Genomic DNA, 24,772 nt, shown 5'->3' with positions numbered 1-24,772 from the left:
GAGAAGAGGGGAAATGGGGACAGGAAAGATGGTTGAATGAGATGACATCATTACCCTAGGTACATGTATGACTGCACATATGATGTGACTCTATATCATATACAACCAGAAAAATGAAAAGTTGTGCTCCATTTGTGTACAATGAATCGAAATACATTCTGCTGTCATATGTAACTCATTAGAACAAATTTTAAAAAGTTAAAAAAGTGTTGGTGAGGATATGGGAAGATATACTCATACACTGCTGGTAGGACTGGAAATTGGTGCAACCACTAAGGAAAGCAATATGGAGATTCTTCAGAAAATCTGGAGTAGAACCACCATTTGACCCAGCTATTCCACTCCTTTGTTTATAATCAGCATACTGCAGTGACACAGTGCTTATAGCAGCTCAATTCACAATAGCTAAACTGTGGACTCAACCTAGATGCCCTTCCACAAATGAATGGATAAAGAAAATATGGTACATTATACACAATGGAATATTACTCAGCCTTAAAGAAGAATGAAATTGTGGCATTTGCAGGTAAATGGATGGAGTTGGAGAAGATCATGCTGAGCGAAATAAGCCAAACCCAAAAAACCAAAGGCCGAATGTTTTCTTGATAAGTAGATACTAATCTACTGGGGTGGAGCCGGTGAAGGAACTTTGGATTGTGCAGAAGGGAGTGAGGGGAGGGGAGCGGATATGGGGATGGGAAAGACTATGGAATGAGACAGATATTATTACCCTGTATACATGTATGATTACATTACCTGTGTGACTTTACACTATGTTCAGCTAGAGGAAGGAGAAATTGTGCTCCATTTCTGTACAGTGTGTCAAAATGCATTCTAGTGTCATGTGCAACTAATTAGGACAAATAAAAAAATTAAAAAGATTTTTTTTTTTTATTTTGGTTTTTTAAAGGTGTGTTGATTCAGAAAATGAGGTAATGATGTATGGGTGATAAAACTTGGTCACTGGGTCATTGTTTTGTCAGAAGTGGACTGTACGTATGGCATGACTCCTGGAGGTCTTTGTACTCTGACTTACCTTGCTCCTGTGATGTCCTTCTGGCCTGCTTGTTCCTGTTGTTGTAGAATCTTTTAGAAATAATCAAGTCAGATCTTGTCATTTGCAGTTGTTGGGAAAACATTTCCTCTTATTCATAAAGATAAATCTTGAAGTCTGGTTGAGATATTGTATGAATAGTTTTAAAATGTGAGAAATCAATATAGTGTAATTACAAGAGCATGAGACTAGGAGTTAGTCCAGGGTAAACATTCGTGTTTGTCTATTGGTGGCTGGATGACTCTGGGAAGATAATTCAATCATTGGTCTTCGTTTACTTATTAGTAAAGGTAGGGATATTACTACTATCTCATGGGGTTGCTTTTGAATATTAAAACACTGCATAGAAAAGTGTTTAAAATAGTATTTGGTAAATAGTAAATAACTATTAACTTTTATTAACTTTTAAGGTAATCTTCATTTAATATTAATTAAGAACTACCTTACAGTACACATACTTTTCCTGTTAAGTTGTGGGAAATTAAATTTCATGAACATTTTAAACCATCATATTCCTCTGACAGCAGCTATACCATCTTTGGGTTCCCAAGGCCAATAAGAAGACAGAGACCTGCTTAACTGAAGGAATTTGTACAATTCTTTTGTATCACAATGCATGCCATCATTATCATGGTAATAAGCAATGTGATGTTTCAAGCCCAGTTCTTAAATCAATAATTTTAACAAAAGTTCAGCCAGGTTGGTCCCCCACTTTTATGTTAGAATTATTTGTAGTTCCCTTTTGATTCATCAATTACTCCTACCATAATCATAACCTATATTATATTTCACATTTTTATTTTTTAGTGTCACATTTGTTTTCATTTTATTAGTTGATTAAAATTTATTTCTTCAGGTGACTGTATGTCATTAATCAGTAAACATGGCATCTGTCTTCATGGGTCTTAAAATTGAGAGTTTGCACCCAACAGTTTTCATCCTTGATATTATCTAGTGATATGATGTAGATTTGACCATTCAACATTTGAAAACCAAGTAGCTGGCATTTTTAGCAGATGAGAGAAATACCTAGATTATATCATTCTAATTTATATAGTGTTTAAACACCAGTATTCTTAGACTCTGTTTCTTCCTACCTATACAGTGAACATAGATTGTTTGAATGTCTTAAATTTACTTCCACACTTTTAGTTTATATTTCACATTTTTATTAAATTTTTTAAGTGTCACATTTGTTTTCATTTTATTGATTAAAATTTATTTCTTCAGGTGACTGGATGTCATTAATGAGTAAACATGATGTCTGCCTTCATGGGTCTTAAAATTGAGAGTTTGCATCCAACAGTTTTCATCCTTGATTTTATCTAGTGATATGATGCAGATTTGACCCTTTGACATTTCAAAACCATATTTGGATTAAGTCCCTTGTAATGTCCTTACTGTATGAATATTGCTAAGAACATCAATTACTTTTTCCTATGTTGAACAATAGATAAAAATAACAATTAGAGGACTTGAAAGGAGTATGTTTAATTTTGTTGTTCCATAATTAATAGACACAGCTTGTAGGTTATGCTTTCCTACTGTGGTGAAAGATTAGTGGTACTGGATTAGGAGACCCAAGTTCTGATCACTGCTATGTTAATGATGATAAGTTTGGAAAAACAATCTCCCTGAACCTTCCTTTCATAATTTATAAAACAGAGATAAAACTGCCTCTTATTCTCATTTTTCAAGGTTATTATGAAGATTAAATAAGAATGTGAAATATCAACTGAAAGTCTGGAAGCAAATTTAAGACACTAGGTCCCTGGATACGTAGGAAGAAGTAGACCCTAGGAATATTGGTGTGTAAACACTGTCTGAATTACCGTAGTCTAATACTAATTTCTGAAGACTATTTCTTCTCATTGGAGGAAGACTAGTTATAGGGTAGTGTATGCAGCATCATGATAAAATATTCATGGTATGTTTTTTATTTAGAATACTTTAATTGTTTAAAAAAAACATTGTTTTGGCTTACTTTATCCTAATAATAATTACACAATTGTGTGTATTCTTAGAAATACTCTGAATAATAGAATGGAAAATTTGGAAATGCTCTTTACTTAGCTTCACATTGCAGGTTAATTTTTGACAAGTTTTTACTTTTGAGTATTTGTAGGCTTAACATTTAAAAAGATATATTTTTAGTTGTAGATGGACACAATATCTTTGTTTTATTTATTTATTTTTATGTGGTGCTGAGGATGGAACCCAGTGCTTCTTTATACATGCTAGGCAAGCACTCTACTACTGAGCTCCACCTGCAGCTCCTGACATGTTTAAAAACAAAACAAAACAAAACACAAATACTATATAGGGAAAACCAGTATTTGAAAATCTACTTTTATTTATGATAGAAGTAAATGGGAAGAATGTGAGAAGCATAACTTTAAGTTCTATATGACATGTGTAGATTAAATGAAGGTTTTAATTATTTCTCTTCTTTTCAATTCTGTGTGATTTTAGTCTGAATCTAAACTTTATAATGGCTCAGAAAAGGACAGTTCAACTTCAAGCAAGCTCACAAAAAAAGAATCTCTTAAGGTTAGTTTCCATAATTATTTCTGGAAAATAACTTATATTATGCTTAGTATGTGCTTTTGAAAGCAAGCTATTAAGAAATATTCATGTGCATTCCTAAAAGAGGATTTAAAATACCTCAAGGGACAGTTGAACAGGCACACAAAGAAAATGTTGTTATTTGTATGGTCACGGAAGTCAGATGATTATACTGCTTGATAATTGTCCAGAGCAGCCTGCTTTAAGGACCTGGTATCTCTTCACGGGCTTATCACTGTGTTCTGAAACACCTGTTAGGAATCACTGGTACCCATGAAATTACATTTTGCTAACTGCCTGGTCATTTGCTAAATTTGACCCATGGGTAGATGGATATATTTTGTTTGACCTGAATAACATTTTAAAATTTTGAGCCAACAATTTAAAGTCCAGATTTCCTATTTCTCTTAAGAAATATGTAATGTTAGACCTGTCTTACTCAATGGTCTTAGAAGCTGAAGTTTAAGGAATACATGATTTTAACTGTCTCCTGTCCTTAGTTAGTATGTTTTACCTATTGTATTCCATACCTAGCTAGTCCTATATACATTTGCATTTGCAATCTCATATTAAATCTGTTAATTTAGATACACATATTTAAAAAGACCAAAAGTCTAATGCTTTGGGGGTATAAAATTATTAAAATTTTATTCTGCATGTGTAGTCTCTTTCCATTAAATGGAACTTTTCTGGTAGAAGATTTTATATTGTAATTTTTCAAAAATGTAGTCACCAATAGGTTGTCATTACTCTTCCTATATCCAAATGTAAGGAAAGCAATAATACTTTATTAATTTACTGCTGCTTTCCCACATTATCTCGTAAGTAACTTAATTATGAAGGTAAAACTTTGATCTTCTGAATGCGTTAATTTCATCCATGGTTTTTTAATTGTTTATATCTTACATTTTAGTATTAGGAAAGAAAACAAGGCTTCATTTGCAAATAATTGTAGCATTGTTTCTAATAAACAAAACTAGTAGCAAGGTAGATTGCTATCCTTAAGAGAATTCATTAAAAAACAAATGGTACAATATAACCTAAAAGTACACAGCATAGTTTGAGAGGCAGTCTGCCTCTGTTTGAATCCTGACTCCACAATTTCCTGTGTTCCTGGACAAGGTACTCTCTCTGCCTCAGTTTTTTCATTTGTGCAATAAGGTTAATAATAGTTCTACTTCAAGAAGTTATTGTGATGTTTAAATGAGGTAATTGGAATACCGGTGAAGAAGCCCTTGATTGGTTCATAGATTGTCATCAATGTTAGCTCTCTTATTATTTTTTTCCTACTAGGAATCCTATGGAGTAATTTAAAAAAAATAAGATAGTCATGCAGTCTCCAAAAAAATATTAAATGGGAGAAATTTTTTATGTGTTAAAAAAAGAACTACAAAGGCTATGTATTTCTATAGATTGTATACATAGAAATAATCTGAAAGTATGGTTTTCCAGAAGGTTAACTGGGGTTAGTTCTGGGGATTGGAAGAAGATGGAATGTAATAATGAGTTTAGCTTTGTGCTGTTTGAAATTTTTGCCATGAGATTGTATTCATGTATGTTTTAATTAAAAAGAGATAAAATTATTTTTAAAGCCATAGAAAACTGAACCAGTAATCAGAAAAGCTAGTTTTAAGCAATGTAGGTTTTCTAAAAATTTCTCCCAGATATAAAACAGCCATCCAAATACATGATAACTTTTTTATGCTCATGAGGCTTAGCAGTTCATAGACTACATTCTCTAGACCTAAAAAATTGAAAAAAAGAATGCTTCCATTGAGTTTTTAATTTTTCCATTATTTATATAAAATAGGTGCAAAAGAAAAATTACCGAGAAGAAAAGAAAAGAGCTACGAAGGAGTTGCTCAGTACCATCACAGATCCTTCTGTTATTGTTATGGCTGACTGGTTAAAGGTCAGTGAGTTTGCATCTTGAGTTCAGCTTGCTGTATATTTACCTACTAGAATGGAAAAACCCAGGGTGTACTGAAAGCCCAAAGACACTTGCTAGGTGATCCTTGTTCACTGGTGAGGAAATTATTAAGTGTATCTCAGAGGTTTTATGTTCCGATCTTAATGGGGAGAAGGAACTTTAATATCTCTCTTAACAATAGGATCAAATATGCATAGCATTTCTTTTAAAAAGACTTTTGTGTGATGTTATGTATGATGTTAAGTATTTTGCTTACTACTCAAATTATTGTTGTATACTTGGTATATGCATTATTGAGGAAAAAATGAGACAAAGTTAATATAAAAGTTACCATTTGAAAAGTATTAGTTAGACATACATATTGCTACTTCCATATGCTATTCTTTTGACCTCTGGTTATTTTTATTTTTATTTCCTTTTCTCTCATCTCAGTCACTCTACCCTCTTCCTCATTTTTATCTGAGGGATATCTGGTAAGAATCTTTCAAACTACTCTTTGTAGGGCTGGGGATATCTCAATGGTAGAGTGCTTATCTAGCATGCATGAGGCCCTGGGTTCAATCCCCAGCACTGCAAAAGAAAAGCAAAAAAAAGAATAAATTTATAAGATTTTAATTCCCAGAAATTTGTTATACCTAGCAGTACCTAGCATTCACCTAAGATTCACCACATCCTTGAAGGCTTTCCAGTTTGCTCAAGAGTTGGTAAGACCTCCAACCTAATAACCCTTATGAAACCAATTATGGAAGTTCTCACTAAATTGGCAATCTAATGGTAGTTTCCCTGACAATTTAAGTAACACCAAGATTGTCTTCAATCTTACACTGAAAACACCTTCTGGTTTAATTTGGCTCTACTTAGAAATGTTTTAACTCCAGATCTCACTCCCTACCCCCGAGTCAAGCCTATCTTCTTTAAACACTTCACTGGCTTTTTAAAACCTATATTCTGGTAATTTGTCTTCTGTGACATATTGTCAAATCTTTACCATCAAGAAGAATTTTATCTGAGGGTAATTCCTTTCCTTTTGCTTCTTTTGTCTTACCATCTCTTTTACATGTATATCTACCTTTTTCTTAAAAATTTTCACTTTTCTTATACGTAGCTCCAAATTATCCCTTTTCAATTTTTCTCATTTAGAATTACTGCAATATATCTATTTGGGGGTTAGGAAATCCTACATTTATTTCATAATTTATGTAAGTACCTCAAGAGAACAGATGCTTTAAAGTAAATAAAAGTGAGGATAATTCCTATTTTTAAAATTTCTAAATTTTAACATTCTTTTCAATATTGTGAATTCAGTAAGTTGCCTAGAAACAATTTCAATAGATTTTAGAAATAAAGAATGATTGAAAATAAGTATAGGCTTATTAACATAGCATTAAATCTTAGGATAAGGAACATTTTATGAGAAGATTCATGTAATTTGTGTTTTAAAATTTCCTCCAAGAAATTTACATATTATGCTTTATGTAATCACTAAAAACAAAGTAATTTTGGAAGACACTTTAAGGGTCAAGGAAGAGGTTCTTTCTCATTCCTACCATTCATCCACTAGAAAATTCCTGGTATGTGCCAGCAATGTTTTCAGCACTGTTGATGCAGTGATAAAGGGGAAAATGTAGAAAAGGCAAAAATAACCATTTATTCACATAAAGTTACAGCTTTATAAATGCTACAAAAAGAACTGCAGTACTAGTATATTTTTTTTTAAAGAGAGAGAGAGAGAATTTTTTTTTAATATTTATTTTTTTTAGTTTTTCAGTGGACACAACATCTTTGTTTGTATGTGGTGCTGAGGATCGAACCCAGGCCACACGCATGCCAGGCGAGCGCGCTACTGCTTGAGCCACATCCCCAGCCCAGTACTAGTATATTTTAATGGCTCCTGACTCTGGAAACTCTTCTACTTGGTACATTTTCTTTAACTGTTGAACTAGTCTTCTACTGAAACTTCAGTTGCTGCTGGGCATGTGGCACATGCCTACAATCCCAGCTGTTCCGGAGGCTGAGGCAGGAGGCTTGCAATTTCAAGGTCAGCTTTAGCAACTTAGCAAGATCCTGTCTCAAAAGATCTTACAAAGTTAAGATCTCTTAATTCTTATTCTACCACTAAATCAGTGGTAGAATACTTGCCCAGGATGTTCAAGGCCCGGGGTTTGATCCCCAGCACTCTCCTCCCCATAAAGTCCTTACAAGTAGGAGCCATATTATTTCACATCTATATTCAGTGCTTGCCATGTGGTATCTTTTTAAAGAAATATAAAAAAATATACATGCTAAGGATACTTTGAAATCCTGTTTGCAATTATTCAGTTTGTATCTTATGGACAAGAAGAACAAATATTTATTCCTTAAATGAACTTATCTTTCTATAGATTCGTGGTACTTTAAAGAGCTGGACCAAGTTGTGGTGTGTGTTGAAACCTGGGGTGCTACTGATATATAAAACACAAAAAAATGGTCAGTGGGTTGGAACAGTCCTTCTGAATGCCTGTGAAATCATTGAACGTCCATCAAAAAAAGATGGCTTTTGTTTCAAACTTTTCCATCCATTGGAGCAGTCTATTTGGGCAGTAAAGGTAATGTAAGCACTTTTCAAGGTAAAAAGTAAAGATGAAAATCTGAGTAGAATTACAATAAATCAATCAGTTGATTTCTGTCTTCCCAGAACTCAGAGTTGTTCCTGTTTTCGAGAGCATTATTTCCTGTCTGTAATCACAATGTAACATGCACCAAAAGACTGTTTATCTTTAAGATCTAACTTGAACAATTTTTCCAGAAAATATTTCCCAAATTTATATTGCATTTTATTTCTCTTGTCCTTGGGGATTCAATTTATACTGTTTAGGTAAATTTTTAATTACTCTCTTTATAACATTGCATTATATTTACTTTTTCCTCTTCATCAGAATGGTAAGAACTCCTAAAACAGAAACTGCCATTTATTTTGTGATTTTTCCTGTAGTGATGTCAATGTGAGATGGGGAGTCTAGAAGCAGAAGCTGTCCTAGTTAAGAAAGGCAGCTCTAAGGATGGAACTCAGCATTTTTATAACTAAAGAGCACTACTGAGGTCACTAATGTGCTGTAAAAGCAGAAGTAAGCAGGGAGGTGGAAGTGCCTTAGGTGATTAACTTTCAAGGCATTCTACAAGCAGTTGCCATGCAGTACATACCAAATCAAGGATCTAGTTTAAATTTTTATAAAGTGATCTTTATTTTCTAAGAAGGTCAGTTACCCTTGAATAAGGGTTGGAAGTTCTTTTTTAAGGAAAACCACCTGAGATTAGTGCTAAGTTCAAGTAGCTTCACTTTGTGTGTGTGTGAGTGTGTGTGTGTGTGTGTGTGCATACACTCTCAGTTAGACAATATCCATACACATAAAAAAAGACCTGAACTTTTAATCTTTAGTTCAGTAGTCATTGTAGCAATAAATTTAGTATTACAGAGTTAGTTCCATTCTGGGCTTAGGTAATTCTGTTTTACTTGTGAACTATATTTACAGCTGTTTTCGCTAGACTTCTAGAAATTTAGTGTTTCTTATCTAGTGGTATTTGTGGAATGGAAATTCTCTGGGTTTATTATGGTAAATTTTAGGTCTCTTTAATATGTAGGCAATATGTAGAGATAATATTTAAGCGATGCTAATTATCATTTGTTTAGTTTTCTGTTAAGGAGATGAATTTTTTGGAGAAAAAAATCTTGCCTTAATATTTAACCTTTGCATTCTCAGGAAGAATGAAATTAAAGGTGGTTTGCTTTTAAATTAGAATCTATGCCTGCTTTAGATTATTTTAAATAATGATAGATAATACAAAGTTAAGATTTCTTAATTCTTATTATACACAATTTATTTTATTACTAAGGGTCCAAAAGGTGAAGCAGTTGGGTCCATAACTCAGCCCTTACCTAGCAGTTATTTGATCATCCGAGCTACTTCAGAGTCAGATGGTAAGTATAATTTTTGATGGACAGGATTTTGGTTTTCATTTTTAAGAGCTTTTTTATGTATCACTTTGTATTGTTCCTGGAGGAAGTCTGTATTTAGTATGACTTGAAGTAGAAATATTGGAACCATAAGTTACTTAGAATATTTTATGTGTTGTAAACTTGGTAGACAGAAATCTGACATGAAAGAAACGTCTTATAATTGAGCCATGTGTTAGCAGTTTAGTTTCCTTCTTCATCCTCCACTTACCCATTAATCCCTTTTTGACTTCTTAGTGTTCTTCTTGGTAAATCATAAAGTTTTATCATTTTTGGAGATACATTTGTTTATATTTCATCACTAAATAGTAACATTTATGAGACACATATATACTGTTGGTTTTATTTTATGTAAAAAATATTAAAGTACACAGTCTTTATTTTATACTTTATAACTTGATACCTCATTAATGAAGCAAATATGGGGAGAGCAAAACTTATTTATATGAAAGCAAGGTAGCTTTAAAACCTTAATAATTGATAATGGCTCTGTGCTTTTATGTTGCATAGTTTTTATTAGCTTGAAGTAGGGAATCTTCTAAGCTTTCAAAGCTGATTGTTACCAGAAGATTATTTTTAATTAAAATATGGACCTGAACTTTTGATATGAAACTATTTTGTGTAGCAGATATTGCTGTCAGATTTTAAAACAAATATATTTAAATTTTGAGAGAACTTAAAGATATATAAACATTTTTCTGCTAATGCAGTTCTGATTTAAAAGATAAATCTATTAATTTTCTCTTAACAAGTATGGCAGTTAGTGATAGCATTATATAGGCTTTTTCCTGACTTAAAAATTTTCTTTTTTTTTTTTTTAAGAGAGAGAGAGAATTTTTCAATATTTATTTTTTAGTTCTCGGCGGACACAACATCTTTATTTTATTTTATTTTTTTATGTGGTGCTAAGGATCGAACCCAGCGCCCCGTGCATGCCAGATGAGCGTGCTACCGCTTGAGCCACATCCCCAGCCCCCCAAATTTTCATACATATAAGCATGATGGATGTTAAGCCTGGGAGCAGACCTCTTATTAATGACAAAACATTATTTCAGATAGCTTATTTACTAGTTGAAACATAACCCCTTCAATATATATTTGTACTTTGCTTGGTACCTTCAAATTATGCTACATCTTAATGTTCTAAGGTTTGGAAAATAAAGTTTATTTATTTTACTAGGTATTCTTGCTAATTCATGTTATGTGCTATTCATTTATCAGTAGTTTATAGATGCTTATTGTGTAAAAAGCTTTTGTAAAACAGATATTGCATTAGAAAATCTTAGCAAATTTTATGTTCATGTTAACTTTTCCAGTGTTTCTCAGAGAAATTATGGTATGTTTAAAGGTAATGAGACTATAAGATGGACGCTTTTAATTTAATTGTACTGCTTATAAATTTGTGTTCTTCTAGGAAGGTGCTGGATGGATGCTTTAGAGTTGGCTTTGAAATGTTCTAGTCTTCTTAAACGCACAATGATCAGAGAAGGAAAGGAACATGACTTTAGCATTTCATCAGATAATACACACGTGACATTGTATGGCTTATTACGTGCAAACAATCTCCACAGTGGTGACAACTTCCAGTAAGTAAATAGTAATTTGTATTGATTTCAGGGAGCATGATGTCCACTAGGTTATTTGGCAGTCCTAGTATTTTAGTAATGTATGTAGATTAAAATCTGCCTATCTTCTTCTCATGATGTGGCCTAAAGCCTTTAAAATTTGTCTGCTAGGATCAGGTATAGAAATGTATTTCCTTTATTCTATCCAATACTCTGTATTCCCCAGTTATAGCTATGCTAACTATTCAACTTTAGGCACAGGGTTCCTCTCATGAATTCTAGCCAGGCTCAGTGGCACATGCCTGTAATCCCAGCAGTTCGTGAGGCTGAGACAGGAGGATCGTGAGTTCAAAGCCAGCCTCAGCAAAAGCGAGGTGCTTAGCAACTCAGTGAAACCCTGTCTCTAAATAAAATACAAAATAGGGCTGGGGATGTGGTTCAGTAATCGAGTACCCCTGAGTTCAATCCCCAGTTACCACCTCCCCAAAAAAGAATTCTACTTCTTACTCTTTTTTTCCTGCCATAATTCTATGTATTATTTAACAGTCAGTTTCAATAACATCGTTTGTGAAACTTTTTCTGCCTCATAACAATGACATGTAATTTGTAGTTTTGTTGCTCTTCTATAGCGCTTTTTTTTTTTTTTTTTGTAATGGCAGAGGACTTCCTCTACATGGTATTTGTGGAATTTTCTCATATTGTTAAGCATTTTTGAGCTGAAACTTTTTCCAGTTGGTGGTTTTAGCCCCTGGACCATTCATTGTAGTTAATACTAATAAATATTTCTCCAAGGAAACTGGGCATCAGTGTAAAGGCTTTATTCCAGTGCTGATTTCTTTTGTTGCTTAGGAGGGAAAACATTAGCCCTTCCCTTTTCCTCCCCACATATTAGCTTCTACTCTGCAGCTTTTATTCCATTCCCATCAGAATTAAGGTTCTTTTTCTTAAGGTTAGACCGATGCTCTCCCCTCCCTGTGGTCTGAGCTGAACATTTTGTTCCTAGACTTCTGCTTAACACTTTTTAAAACTTTAAAGCTTCTATTACCTAACCTTTAACCACCCTTTTCTGCAGACCCATAGTCTGAGGTTTAGTTAATCCAAAACCTGGAATCTGAATGAGATAGGACAGGAGTGAAGTAGGACCACTATAATAAAGGAATGGGTACCTGTTGACCTTTTCTGAAGATTTCTCGCCTTTGGTACAGATTATTTACCCCTGTTCACTTTAAGTGAGAATAGGATGAATATAGCAGATTTTTCAATTTTATGTCAATAGATTGATTTCCTTAAGTTGAAGCTTACATTTCCTATTCTTCCTGGAAGATTAAGCCTATCAGACAAATATTAAATAGAATTCAATACAAATACTTAATCTTTTCCATTTTTTCCTTCTTATTAGACTCATTGTGAGTAGCTTTGTAGACTTTTACAGGTGGAAAGTCATAATTCATTTGAGTTCACTTGATAACCTGATGAACTTTTCTGACAGTTTTAAGACCAGAAGTGACAGGGAGCTTACTTGAAGTGATGATGCTTGCAAAACTATGGGGAAAAAATCTAGCAAGGGGTAGTCTAAGATCTTGCTTTTGGAAGATTTTAGCCCAAAGAGTAGAAAGGTAAAAATCTCAGAGTGTTATCTTTTAACATCTCCCTAGATTTTTAGTTAGCTTCTTTGTGCCTCTATATACTCATCTGTAAAATAATAATATTACCTATCTCCTAGGGTAATTTTGAGGATTAAATGAACTAAACTATATAAAATACAACAGTGACTAGTACATAGTAAATTCAAAATAACTGTTACATTTTATTCTGATTTATACATTAAGTATTCCTAACTTCTTTTATTCTTCTTCCTAAATAATTCTCGTAAGGTTAAATGATAGTGAAATTGAACGACAGCATTTTAAGGACCAAGATATGTACTCTGACAAATCTGATAAAGAAAATGATCAAGAGCATGATGAGTCAGACAATGAGGTGATGGGGAAAAGTGAAGAAAGTGACACAGATACATCAGAAAGGCAGGATGACTCATACATTGAACCTGAGCCTGTTGAGCCTTTAAAGGAGACCACCTACACAGAACAGAGCCATGAGGAACTTGGAGAGGTAAAGGTCTATTTTTTTTTTTTTTTTGAGAAATTATGGCTTCCTAAAGTCATTGCAGTTTCCAAATGATATTGTAGATATTATTTGCTTGACCTATTGTATATTTTCCTGAAAGAGAATATTTGCATGGTGCCTATGGTTATATGCATATAAAATATATCAGGATTTATAAACAAACATACACACTTATACAAATACCAATATAGTCTATTAAATTTAAACTTTATAAGAGTTGGATATACAGCTGAGTGGCAGTGTTGTCTAGCAAGCATGAGGCCCTGGGCTTGATCCCCAGTACCTTAAAAAGATTATATTTTCTTAAGGTATGCATTTGAAGTAGGATACTGCCTGATGTCATTTCCAGATGCAAACTAAATTGCGAGGAAACATGAGTTTGTAATTTTCTTAACTATTGCAAGTGCTGAGAAGTAAATGTAGTATAAAACAATAGGATAAAGTGTTTAGAGTGGATCTTCCATATATATTGCTCATTTTAATGTCTCTCACAGCTCCCTTTTTTAGGGTTTGATAGATGTAGACTTTATTTATTATTTGAATTGTTTCTACCTTTTAAGAGTGCTTGGAGTAGTCCTGGAAAAAAGTCATATTTTTAATATTAGTTGTCTTGTCTATATATCTGTGTGTGTGTGCAATGTTTCAATATGTTTTGTTAAAGGCAGGTGAGGCTTCTCAAACAGAAACTGTGTCTGAAGAAAACAAGAGCCTTATCTGGACACTGCTGAAACAGGTCCGTCCTGGCATGGACCTGTCCAGGGTAGTTCTGCCTACTTTTATTTTAGAACCCCGTTCTTTTCTGGATAAACTTTCAGATTACTACTATCATGCAGATTTCCTGTCTGAGTAAGTATATTCTTATTTCTTAAAATAGAAGATGCTTCATGATTTTAGAGATTCTCAAGAATGCTTCTTTCACTGATTATACCTTTCCAAAGTTAGGCTGTAATGAATGATATACTTTTTTCTCTCTCTCAACCACTTCTATAGTCAACTTTAATAACAAGCATATTTAATACTTTGCTGTAATATTTCCATTTAGGAAGCTGAATGGAAAGATAATCAAATGAACATTGGGCCTTCACTGACTGTGGGGCTGAGGACCTCTAACGAAATTGTTCATGGGGCTCTTTGGCCACTTTTCAATACTGTAAATGCTAGGTGTTGTGCAGTGCAGAAATTCCAAAATGTATGTGTGTGTGTTTATCCCAATTTCTCACAGAACCCCTGGGCAGTTTATCAAAGAATGGGAGAAATGTGGGGTGGGGGAAGTGACTAGATTAAAAAAAATGATTCTCAGGAATCAATTTACATGGTTGTCTTGCTGTTTATTAAATATGAATTATGTTTTTCCAATCATATCTCTTATTTAGTTATTGACTGATATATTTGAGGGAGAATTTGTGACCTAGCCTTTAAACTTTTCTGTTTAACACTTTGTTTTTTTTTTTAGGGCTGCTCTGGAAGAAAATCCTTATTTCCGTTTAAAGAAAGTAGTGAAATGGTATTTGTCAGGATTCTATAAAAAGCCAAAGGTAATATTTATATTTTACTTTGTTTAGCTTTTTTAGTTTCTTATTTTTCGTGTGCAATACTTAGATTATTTATTGGCAATTACTAGTAAAATGCTCGATTATTTAGACCTATATTTTGATTGAAGTTGTCTTATTTCAGGTAGATTTCATTTGCTATGAAATTTTATAAGAATGTCTTCCAGATGATAGTCAATCCTGTTTTGACTGGTTTAAACTACTTTGACTTTTCTATTTATAATTTAAAACTTCTGTGTTTTTTTTTAACTAGGGACTGAAGAAACCTTACAATCCCATACTTGGGGAGACTTTCCGTTGTCTATGGATTCATCCCAGAACAAATAGCAAAACATTTTATATTGCTGAACAGGTATTGGAAACGCATGTTACAGAAACAAAATTGTTCTGGAAGTTATTTGGACATTTTTATAGAAAATATTATCTCAGGGTTGGGGATGTAGCTCAGTTGGTAGAGTGCTTGCCTCTCATGCACCACCCAAAAAAAAAAAAAGAAAAGAAAGAAAATATTATCTCAGTAAACTCACGATGGTTGTTTAACCTTTCTAATAAGTGAATGCTTAGTAAACATCTAACTTTTTAGTACTATATGCTACTAAATACCATACTCCTAAGCATTACTGTTACAGTCATAGAATCCTTTGACCAAAAATTAATTTTTATTTTTTACTCCCTACCTTTCTACAAACACTTATTATATATTAATTTTGGCCAAGTTTATATTTCCAAAACACTTTATTGATTGTGTGCAGAATTCTTAAGTTCTGAAATTAGAATTATACCAATTTTTGTGGTGTTCAGGGTCCTACAGTTTTTTCCTAAATTTATCTCAGATTAAATGCTTTTCCAAGTAGTTAGAACCCTATGTATTCACAACTAGGTAACGTTATCTTATACTTTCTTGCCTCATTATTTTTATACTTACTTCTCCCACCAATATTTCTTCTTAGCTATTCTTCTTCTAAACAAACTCTGACCTGATCATTTCTCATTATTCAATAACTACAACTCTCAGGGATTTTTCCTTTCTCAAATGTCTGTATTTGTGTGTGTGTGTGTGTGTGTGTGATTTTTGTTGTTGTTGTTAAGCTCGTTACTTTAACACTGGTATTGTTTACCTTATTACAGAATATTTATGTCCCTGGTTAGGGATGGTACCAATTCTTTTTGTTGTATACATAGGAGGTAGTAAGAAAATATTTCAGTTTTGGGGGTTTTTTAGTTTGTTTTCTGGTGCTGGAGACAGAACTCAGACCTTAATTTTATTTATTTACTTACTTATTCTTATTTTATTTTTAGCAAGTGCACAGCAGGTTTATTGTAAAAGTGACAAGAGACAGACTTCACCAAAGAGAAGGGGCCTTAGAGCCAAGTCTCTGTTTATTGTTTTGAAATGGGGTATTGCTATGCTGCCTGTGCTTGATTCTAGCTCCTGTACTGAAGGGATTCTCTTGTCTTGGCCTCCCAAATAATTTGGACTATAGGTGCACATCACCAGTCCCAGATTTTCTTAGTTTTTAAACTTTAATTATGTGCATCTGTTTTCATGATTTTCCATATTCTCCCTTGTCTGCACTAATCTCTGAGTAATATGATTTCTCTCTCAGTAACAATCACTCCTTATAATAATTCTCTCCCTGAATGTAGGGAGGATGAGACCCTGTGTCTTTTGGAAGTCTTCCTCTTCCCTTAAAGATTCTTTCTGATAACCCCTCAGGTTGAAACTACTTGTCTATATTAATTTTTTTTAAAATAATGATGACACCACCTTGCATTTTAATTTACTGTAATCCTTCAAAAGTTTGAGAAGAGTTTAAATTTTAGCTTTATCTCATTTCAGAAATTAGAAGATATAAGTATATTGAAAACATTAATTATTAATATGTTTGTCAAACTTTAGTTTCCTACAGCCAGGTCAGTAATCCATATGGAGAATAACCAAGAATAACTAAGAATATTACTTAGACACTGCAGTGTCACAGATTATTGTCCAAAATGAATGAGTTAAAATGATATGTAATATATGATGAAGTTCAGGAATCTGGGATCCACTTAACTCAGTGGTTCTGGGTCGGGATCTCTCATGCATTTGCAATCAAGATGTGAGTCATGGGGCTGGGGTTGTGGCTCAGTGGCAGAGTGCTTGCCTAGCACATGCGAAGCCCTGGGTTCAATCCTCAGCACTACATAAAAAAAAATAATAATAATAAATAAAGGTATTGTGTCCAACTACAACTAAAAAATAATTAAAAAAAAAAAAAAGATGTTAGTCAGTTGTGCAGTCATCTGCAGTCTTGACTGAGCTGGAAGATTCACTTCCAGGTTCCTCCCTTCACTATGGACAAGAGAATTCAGTTCTTCAGCACATGGACTTCTCCATGGAGTTTTTCACAGCATGGAAACTGGCTTCTCCCAAAATGGAAACTACCTTATAACCTAATGTCAGAAATTATATACTAACATTTCCATACAAACCATCTTTGATTCAGTATAAGGGAGTCCTATCTTTTGGTATGAATGCCAGGAGGTAGATTTCCTTGGGTAACAGGGAAAGCTAGTTACTATAACAACCAATATTTAATATTTTTAATAACCAAATGTTTCTTCTCACTTATTGTAAGACTTGAACCTTTGATAATAGTAATATAATATGCTTATTTTATTACATCTTATGTTTCTCCTGTTTTCAATAGGTGTCCCACCATCCACCAATATCTGCCTTTTATGTTAGTAACCGAAAAGATGGATTTTGCCTTAGTGGCAGTATCCTGGCTAAGTCCAAGTTTTATGGTAAGTTCCCCCCATCTCAATCTGTACACTTTCCAGAGAAGCAATATTTTCTGGTAGATTTTTGTTTACAAAAAAAAAAAAATATTTGTTTTCAGCAATGAATGTATATGTCATTTTAAATATCATCTTTACTTGAATAGTGACCATTCATAAATAGAGGTATGGCTCATTTCATATAACTATTCAACACATGTCTGTAAATTTATCACAAACATCACTTAGGAAAAGACAGAATGAATACCCACTATAGCCTTCTAATGCATAATGAATTTCTTTTGCCTTTAGCTCTACCAAGTTTTGTTTTGTTTTGTTTCAGTGTACCCAAGGGATCAATCTTTCTGTTTTAGTTTTTTAGTATAGAGAGAAAATCCAAGTATGGTCAGATTACTTAGTCCAGGGTCACCTGGTAATGATATTTAACCTTGGGCCAAATAATATACCAATAAAATTTTTTGCAAGTATGAGGGAGAACATAATAGGAAACCTTAATATAAAAATTTTGACAATTCAGACAAATCATTGTCAATAATATATACTAGTAGGAAATATATACCTTTAAATGCTGTTTTTTAAACATTTTTGTATGGAAAAAGATCAAAGAATTCTATTTCAACTGAAGAATTTTAAACCTAAGTGAAAATAAGTATAAAATATGATAAATAAAACATAAAGACAGAAATCTAAGGTCTGGTTTCCTAAGAGGGTAAAGAACCAGAGATAAGTCCATATTAGGCAAATCTCAAGGCAGTGTTTTTCTTTTTTTTTTTTTTTTAAATGGTGCTGAGGATTGAACCTAGGCGTTGTGCGTGAGAGGCAAGCACTCTACCACCTGGGCTATACCCCCTACCCCAAGAGTAATTTTTTATCAGAAACATTGTGTATATCTTTATATTTGGTTCCTTTAATGTTTGGTTTGGTGTTTTTGCCTTTTTTTTTTTTTTTTTTTTTTAACTTCAGAAGGTGACTGCTTATTTTCTTCTAAAAGAAATAAGTCAACGTATTCTTTTTTGGGGTGCTAGGGATTGATCCCAGGCACTCAAACATGCTAGGCAAGTGCTCTACCACTGAGCTACATTCCCAGCCCAGGTTAAACGCATTTCATATTTAGATTATTCTTTTCCCACTACACTTGCCATCTTCCCACCCCCTGTCCTGGCTACAATACAAATGACTTTTATGAGTATTGTGTGTGTTTTACTCTCAGAAATTATTATTATTATTATTATTATTATTATTATTACTGTGTGTATTATTATACTGTGTATATATATGTGACTGCATGACCAATGTGATTCTGCAACCTGTATACTCAGAAAAATGAGAAATTATATCCTATCTGATTTAAATGTATGATATGTCAAATTCATTGTACTGTTATGTGTAACTAAAAAAAAATTAAAAAATAAAAAGAAAATATTGGATTCACAAAAAAATAAATAAAAATAAATTTCCATTTTCTTTCAAACAATCTCATTTTTTATTTGTTCTTTTTAGTTATACATGAGAGTACAATGTGTTTTGACATATTACACAAACATGGAGTATAATTTCTCATTCTTGTGATTGTACATGACATGGAGTTACATTGCTCATGTATTCATATATGAACATTCTACTGTCTTTCCCATTCCCATTCTCTCTCCTTGCCCTCCATTCTCCCCTGTCCAATCTGGTGAACCTATACTCCACACCCTCCTATTGTGAGTCAGCAGCCACATATCAGAGAACATTTGATCTTTGGTTTTTTGAATTGGCTTTTTTCACTTAGCATAATTGCCTTCAGTTCCATTCGTATACTGGAAAATGCCATAATTTCACTCTCTTCTATGGCTGAGTAATATTCCATTGTGTATAAGTACCACTCAGCAATTTTTATTAATTTAAGATTCTAGCTCACTTGTGATATTATTTCCACACTTGGCTTTCTTAGTCCGGTTATGATACAATTTATATTTGAGAGCTATCTGTTCCTTTATAATCTGAAAGAAATGTAGCCTTTATTGGGTACTTTTTTTTTTAATAACCCTTATTTCTTCTTTGCTATTGGCTTGCTCATACAAAAACCTCGTAAGGAGGTTTTTGTGGAAGTTATATTGAGTGAGGAATTAGTTCATTTTCTTAGTCTAAATTAAAATAAACTTAAAGACATCTCTGTAGAATATCACTTAATAAGTCAACTTTATTAGGTGCATAACACATGATCTTGCTCTTGTGGAATCTAAAAAAGTTAACCTAGAAATATATATAGAAATAAATAGAATGCTGGTTACCAGAGGCTGGGATAGTTATGGGGGCAGGGCTGTGTGGTTAGGATGTCGGGCAAAGGGTACAAACAGGAAGAAGTAGTACAGGAACTTTCTTGTAGGTATGGTCATAGTTAAGGATGTTATATTGTATTCTTGAAAAACACTACAAGAGTAGATATCGTGTTCTTACACAAAAATGATAACTGTGTGTGATAGATGTTAAATAGACTGAAACATTCCACAGTGTGTATACTACTAAATGTCATTTATATGCAATGATTTTTATCTGTATAATTTTAATTAGTTAATTTGAAAGAAGTGAAAAAAGCAATGATCTTTCTTGATATTTTGCAATAAATGATCAGTTTTTTCTTTTATGGTTCTCGTTTTGATGTCATGGTTAGAAAACCCTTTCTTAACTTGAGCTTAGGTAATTATTTACTTACGTGAACTCATACTTTTATGTTTTGTTGTTTAATTTACCTGGCATTTATTCCTATATATATAATGTGTATGGAATGAAGAAGATTATAACTTTCTCAAAAGCCAAATACTACTTATTTTCATTTGTTTCATATTACTACTATATAGTGTTAGAAACATCACCAGAGGATTTTAAAGAAGTTATAAGTGTTCTCTGTTGGTAATATAAAACATGTTCATAGTAAATGGAAAGATAGGACAGGATAGCTCAGCAGAAAAATACAAATTATTTCAGAAACTAAATATTAAGAGCTGAAATCTGAAATTAAAAAGCTATAGAATGAACTGTACATTAGAATAGAGATGACAAAGGAAAGAATAAGTGAATTTGATCAATAGAAATTATCCCTTATGAAAAGTAGAAAAAAGCTGAAAACCTAATGGCCAAAAATTTCCCAAACTTAACTAAATATTTTAATTTATTCATTGTGATCTAAAACATCAACTAGTATAAATACGCAGAAGGCCAACCACAACATAGTTAAATTATTGAAAGCCAAAGATTAAAAGCAAATCTTGTAGAGGTGAAGAGTACTGGGGATTGAACTCAGGGGCACTCACCCACTGAGCCACCTCCCCAGCCCTATTTTGTATTTTATTTAGAGACAGGGTCTCACTGAATTGCTAAGTGCCTCGCCATTGCTGAGGCTGGCTTTGAACTCGCAATCCTCCTATTTCAGCCTCCCAAGCCACTGGGCTTACAGGCATGTGCCACCATGCCTGGAAAGAATAAAGTCACTTTTAGACAAAGTGAGACTGAAAAACTTTGTTGTCAGAAGATTTGTACTATAAGAAATACAAGAAAGAAAGAAAAAAAAAAAAGGGAGAGGGAAGGAGGGAGGGGGAGAGAGAGAGAAATGCTAAATAAAGTTCTTCAGGCTGAAAGTAGATAATAGATAGAAATTCAGATCCTCAGAATGAACATAAGATTGTCAAAAATGGTAAATATCTGGGTAAATACAAGAATACCTTTTTTTCTGTTTTTTTCCTTTCAGTTTTTTATGATCCATGTTACTATTCTAAAAATTAGCATTGTCTTTTGACTTTTATTAACATATGCAGATATAACATAAAATTATAGCACAAAGATCTGGAGGAGTATGCACCTAGACAGTGCATACTTTTCTACTTTGCAGAAAGTGATATAATAGCAACAATAACTGGACTGTGAAATTTTAATGATGAGTATTTGTAATACCCAAGCAGTGGCCCTCAGTTTGGGAGCAATTTTGCAAATTTGGCAATGTCTGAAGACATTTTTGGACATAATTGAAAGACTTAGTAGACATAGGCCAAGGATGCTACTTACTAAACATCCCACGGTGCATTAAATAGACTCCACAACAAGGAATTATTCAGCCTTCAGTGTCAGTTGTGCTACTGTTGGAAGCCCTGCTCTAGAAAAAAAACAAAAAAACATATGCACAAGATTATACCTAGAAGTACAGGTCACAAAGCAATAAGAAAATTAAAATGAACTTTCCAAGATTAAAATTCCAGGATAGATAAAACTACAGTGATAGAAAACAGAGCAGTGATTTCCTGGGGCTGGTGGAAAGGATCGACTGCTAAGAAGCAAAGGGGGACTTTTTGGGGTGACAGGAAGTTTTATATGTTGATTGTGGTGATAATTACATGACTCCATGCCATCACCAGAACTGTCAAGCTTTACATTTACAAATGGGTTACTCACTGTATACTTTACTTACTTCTGTAGTAACTCTGATAAAGTTGGGCATCTGAGGAGAGAAAAAATGGAAGAAATTAGCATGACATTTTTATCATCCATTGCATTTTGGTGATTTATGCATATTTTTAAAAATTGTCCATAGAATTATTATATTGATTATAAGTGTTTAAAGCTTATGACTTTATGTGACTTATCAATAAGAAATATTTTTATTCAAAAGAGACAAAGTAAGCTATACATGAAGTAGTTTTATTGAATATTATACATGTTTGAGATTTTTCATATGATCTTCTAAAATAACAAACATAGTAACTATTCCTTTCGAAGTTATCATTTTTAAAGAATATGAATCAATGTTTTAGATGTAAGATAATGAATACACATTATTTGGACACATTGAGATCAAGAGGCTTTTAAGATATTCCACTATAATGGGTAGTTGTTCCCGATATATTTTGTTCATTTTGAATTAGTTGAATTACTTGTTTGAAATTTAATAAATAATATTTGTTTCAGGAAACTCATTATCCGCAATATTAGAGGGAGAAGCACGGTTAACATTCTTGAATAGAGGTGAAGATTATGTAATGACAATGCCATATGCTCATTGTAAAGGTAAATATTTTCCCTACTTAATTAGATATTTCTTAAACCTTCTTTGTAGGTAAATGTATGTGACCACATTTGTTGTTTTGAGATTGAGGGAGTCATACCGATTTTGCTTAAAAGCATCCTTGGTTCACAAATACTTAAAATTATTGTTTCCTGTAGAATATTTCTGTAGTGACTTAAATTCACTCATAATGGACTTTTGTGATATATACATCAGTTGTAAGAGATTGGTTTATAATAATGGGCACTTGAATTATATATAGGTTTTGAAATTTGATTAAACTTCCCATTATTTAAAATTTTTAGGAAGTGATTTTTAAAATATTTTTTAGTTATTGATAGACCTTATTTTATTTATTTATTGATATGTGGTGCTGAGAATAGAACCCAGTGCCTCACACATGTGAGGCAAGTGCTTTACCCCTGAGCCATAACCCCAACCCTTAGAAAGTGATTCTAAGTAAACTTCTTATGTCACCACCCTTGTTTAAAATTTATTTTGCTAATTTTCAGTACACCAAGTTCTTTAAAATGTTTTTCTCATCCTATTTGGTAATTTCTTAAAGATTAATGTATTATGCTTCCCTCCTCGCATTATTGAGACTGTAGATAGGATATTAATTAATTAATAACTATCATTTACAACAGGCAAACTACCCAATTAATTGTTGTATGTTACTTCACATTTGTAAACTCATTTAATCATTTCAGCAGCCCTGTAAAGTAGAAATATTATAATACCTGTTGTATAAATAAGGAAAATGAGATGCAAAGAAGTCAGTTTCTCTATTATCATCTAGCTAAAATGTGGCAAAATCAAGATCTAAATGCAGGCAATCTATCTTTTTGGTCTTAACTTTTTACTACATTGTATCATCTTAAATACTCAGCTTGGACATTTTCTGTACCATCCCTTCCAACACATTTCTTCAAAGTAACTTTTTTGTTAATTATCCTTCATTTTCGGAACTTATTCACAAAACCATAGAAATTCTTTACTGTTACTTCATTTTGTGGATGAGAAACTCGGAGGGGTTAAGAATCTTATTCAGGATCAACACAGGCTTAGATAATTCTTAGAGCTTTGTCTTTTCTGTTTTGTTTTATTTATTTATTTATCTATTTATTTATTTATTTATTTATTTATTTATTTATTTATTTATTTATTGGTACTGGAGATTGAACCCAGGGATGCTTTACCACTGAACTGCATCTCCAGTCCTTTTTAATTTTGAGACAGTGTCTCTTTAAGTTACTGAGGCTGGCCTTGAACTTGCAGATCCTCCTTCCTCAGCCTCCCAAGGCACTGGAATTATAGTTGTACATCACTGCACCAGGCCCATGTATAGTTCTTAAACATGAAATGAAATATCTGCAATTGTGAATAAGAATGACTATTTTAGAATTTTTTCATCATTTATTTCATATAGCTGCCCATGACGTGCCTAACTAGCAGTAGGGAATTTTTTTTTTCATGGCAAAGTTTTTATTGCATGGAAAAAGAAAGATTATAACCCCTTGAGATAAGCATAGGAAATAATGATAACTTTTGTAAGACTTTCCATGTGTCTTTTCTAAGCTGTATTTCCCAAATTGCTAGTTTCACAAATTGTTTTATATTGGGGCTGGGGATGTGGCTCAAGTGGTAGCGCGCTCGCCTGGCATGCGTGCGGCCCGGGTTCGATCCTCAGCACCACATACAAACAAAGATGTAGTGTCCGCTGAAAACTAAAAAATAAATATTAAAAAAAAAAATTGTTTTATAAAATAAGAGTTCCTTGGACAAATAAATATAAGAAGCGTTGCTTAGTTTGCTCTTACAAATAAACGTTCTGCATTTGCATTTTAAAAGCTGCTTTCACTGCTTATTGCATTAACAGATACATAGGTAACTCATTGACTTAGCATTTTCCCAGTTTTTAGCCACAGAACTTATTTTGTAGGTTTTTGTTGTTGTTGTTGTTGTTTACCTCACTTACAGAGTAGATTCTTATATTTGCAGGAGTTAATATTCTATAAAAGTCACCACAAACACTGAATTAACAAATACTGAATCATTGCCCTATAGGGGAAATATGAGGTTAAGTTCTTGTAAGCCTCTTTTCACAATATTTCAATCAGCCAATAAGTACATGACTTTGTTTCATGTGTGTTTCTGCTTAAAGATAT

General features: G+C 33.0%; 1 protein-coding gene across 5 annotated transcripts in view; it reads left to right on the top strand.

The window, feature by feature from the left end:
• Positions 1-24,772, top strand: part of Osbpl8 (oxysterol binding protein like 8) — a 184,161-nt gene that overhangs the window by 138,417 nt on the left and 20,972 nt on the right. For all 5 annotated transcript variants that reach the window (XM_058574613.1, XM_058574612.1, XM_046430599.2 and 2 more), the window contains 11 exons: positions 3,527-3,604; positions 5,430-5,531; positions 7,931-8,134; positions 9,420-9,504; positions 10,955-11,126; positions 12,980-13,217; positions 13,894-14,078; positions 14,686-14,767; positions 15,036-15,134; positions 17,476-17,572; positions 22,508-22,606. In XM_058574613.1, the coding sequence (XP_058430596.1) occupies positions 3,527-3,604; positions 5,430-5,531; positions 7,931-8,134; positions 9,420-9,504; positions 10,955-11,126; positions 12,980-13,217; positions 13,894-14,078; positions 14,686-14,767; positions 15,036-15,134; positions 17,476-17,572; positions 22,508-22,606 (1,441 nt within the window). The remainder of the gene's footprint in view (positions 1-3,526; positions 3,605-5,429; positions 5,532-7,930; positions 8,135-9,419; positions 9,505-10,954; positions 11,127-12,979; positions 13,218-13,893; positions 14,079-14,685; positions 14,768-15,035; positions 15,135-17,475; positions 17,573-22,507; positions 22,607-24,772) is intronic.

This window comes from Marmota monax, unplaced genomic scaffold (assembly GCF_021218885.2).
Source record: "Marmota monax isolate L192 unplaced genomic scaffold, Marmota_monax_Labrador192_F-V1.1 WCK01_AAM20220418_F8-fsc00056, whole genome shotgun sequence".
Taxonomy (NCBI): Eukaryota; Metazoa; Chordata; class Mammalia; order Rodentia; family Sciuridae; genus Marmota; species Marmota monax.
Note: the sequence above shows the minus strand (reverse complement) of the source record. Positions and strands in the feature narration are given on the sequence as shown.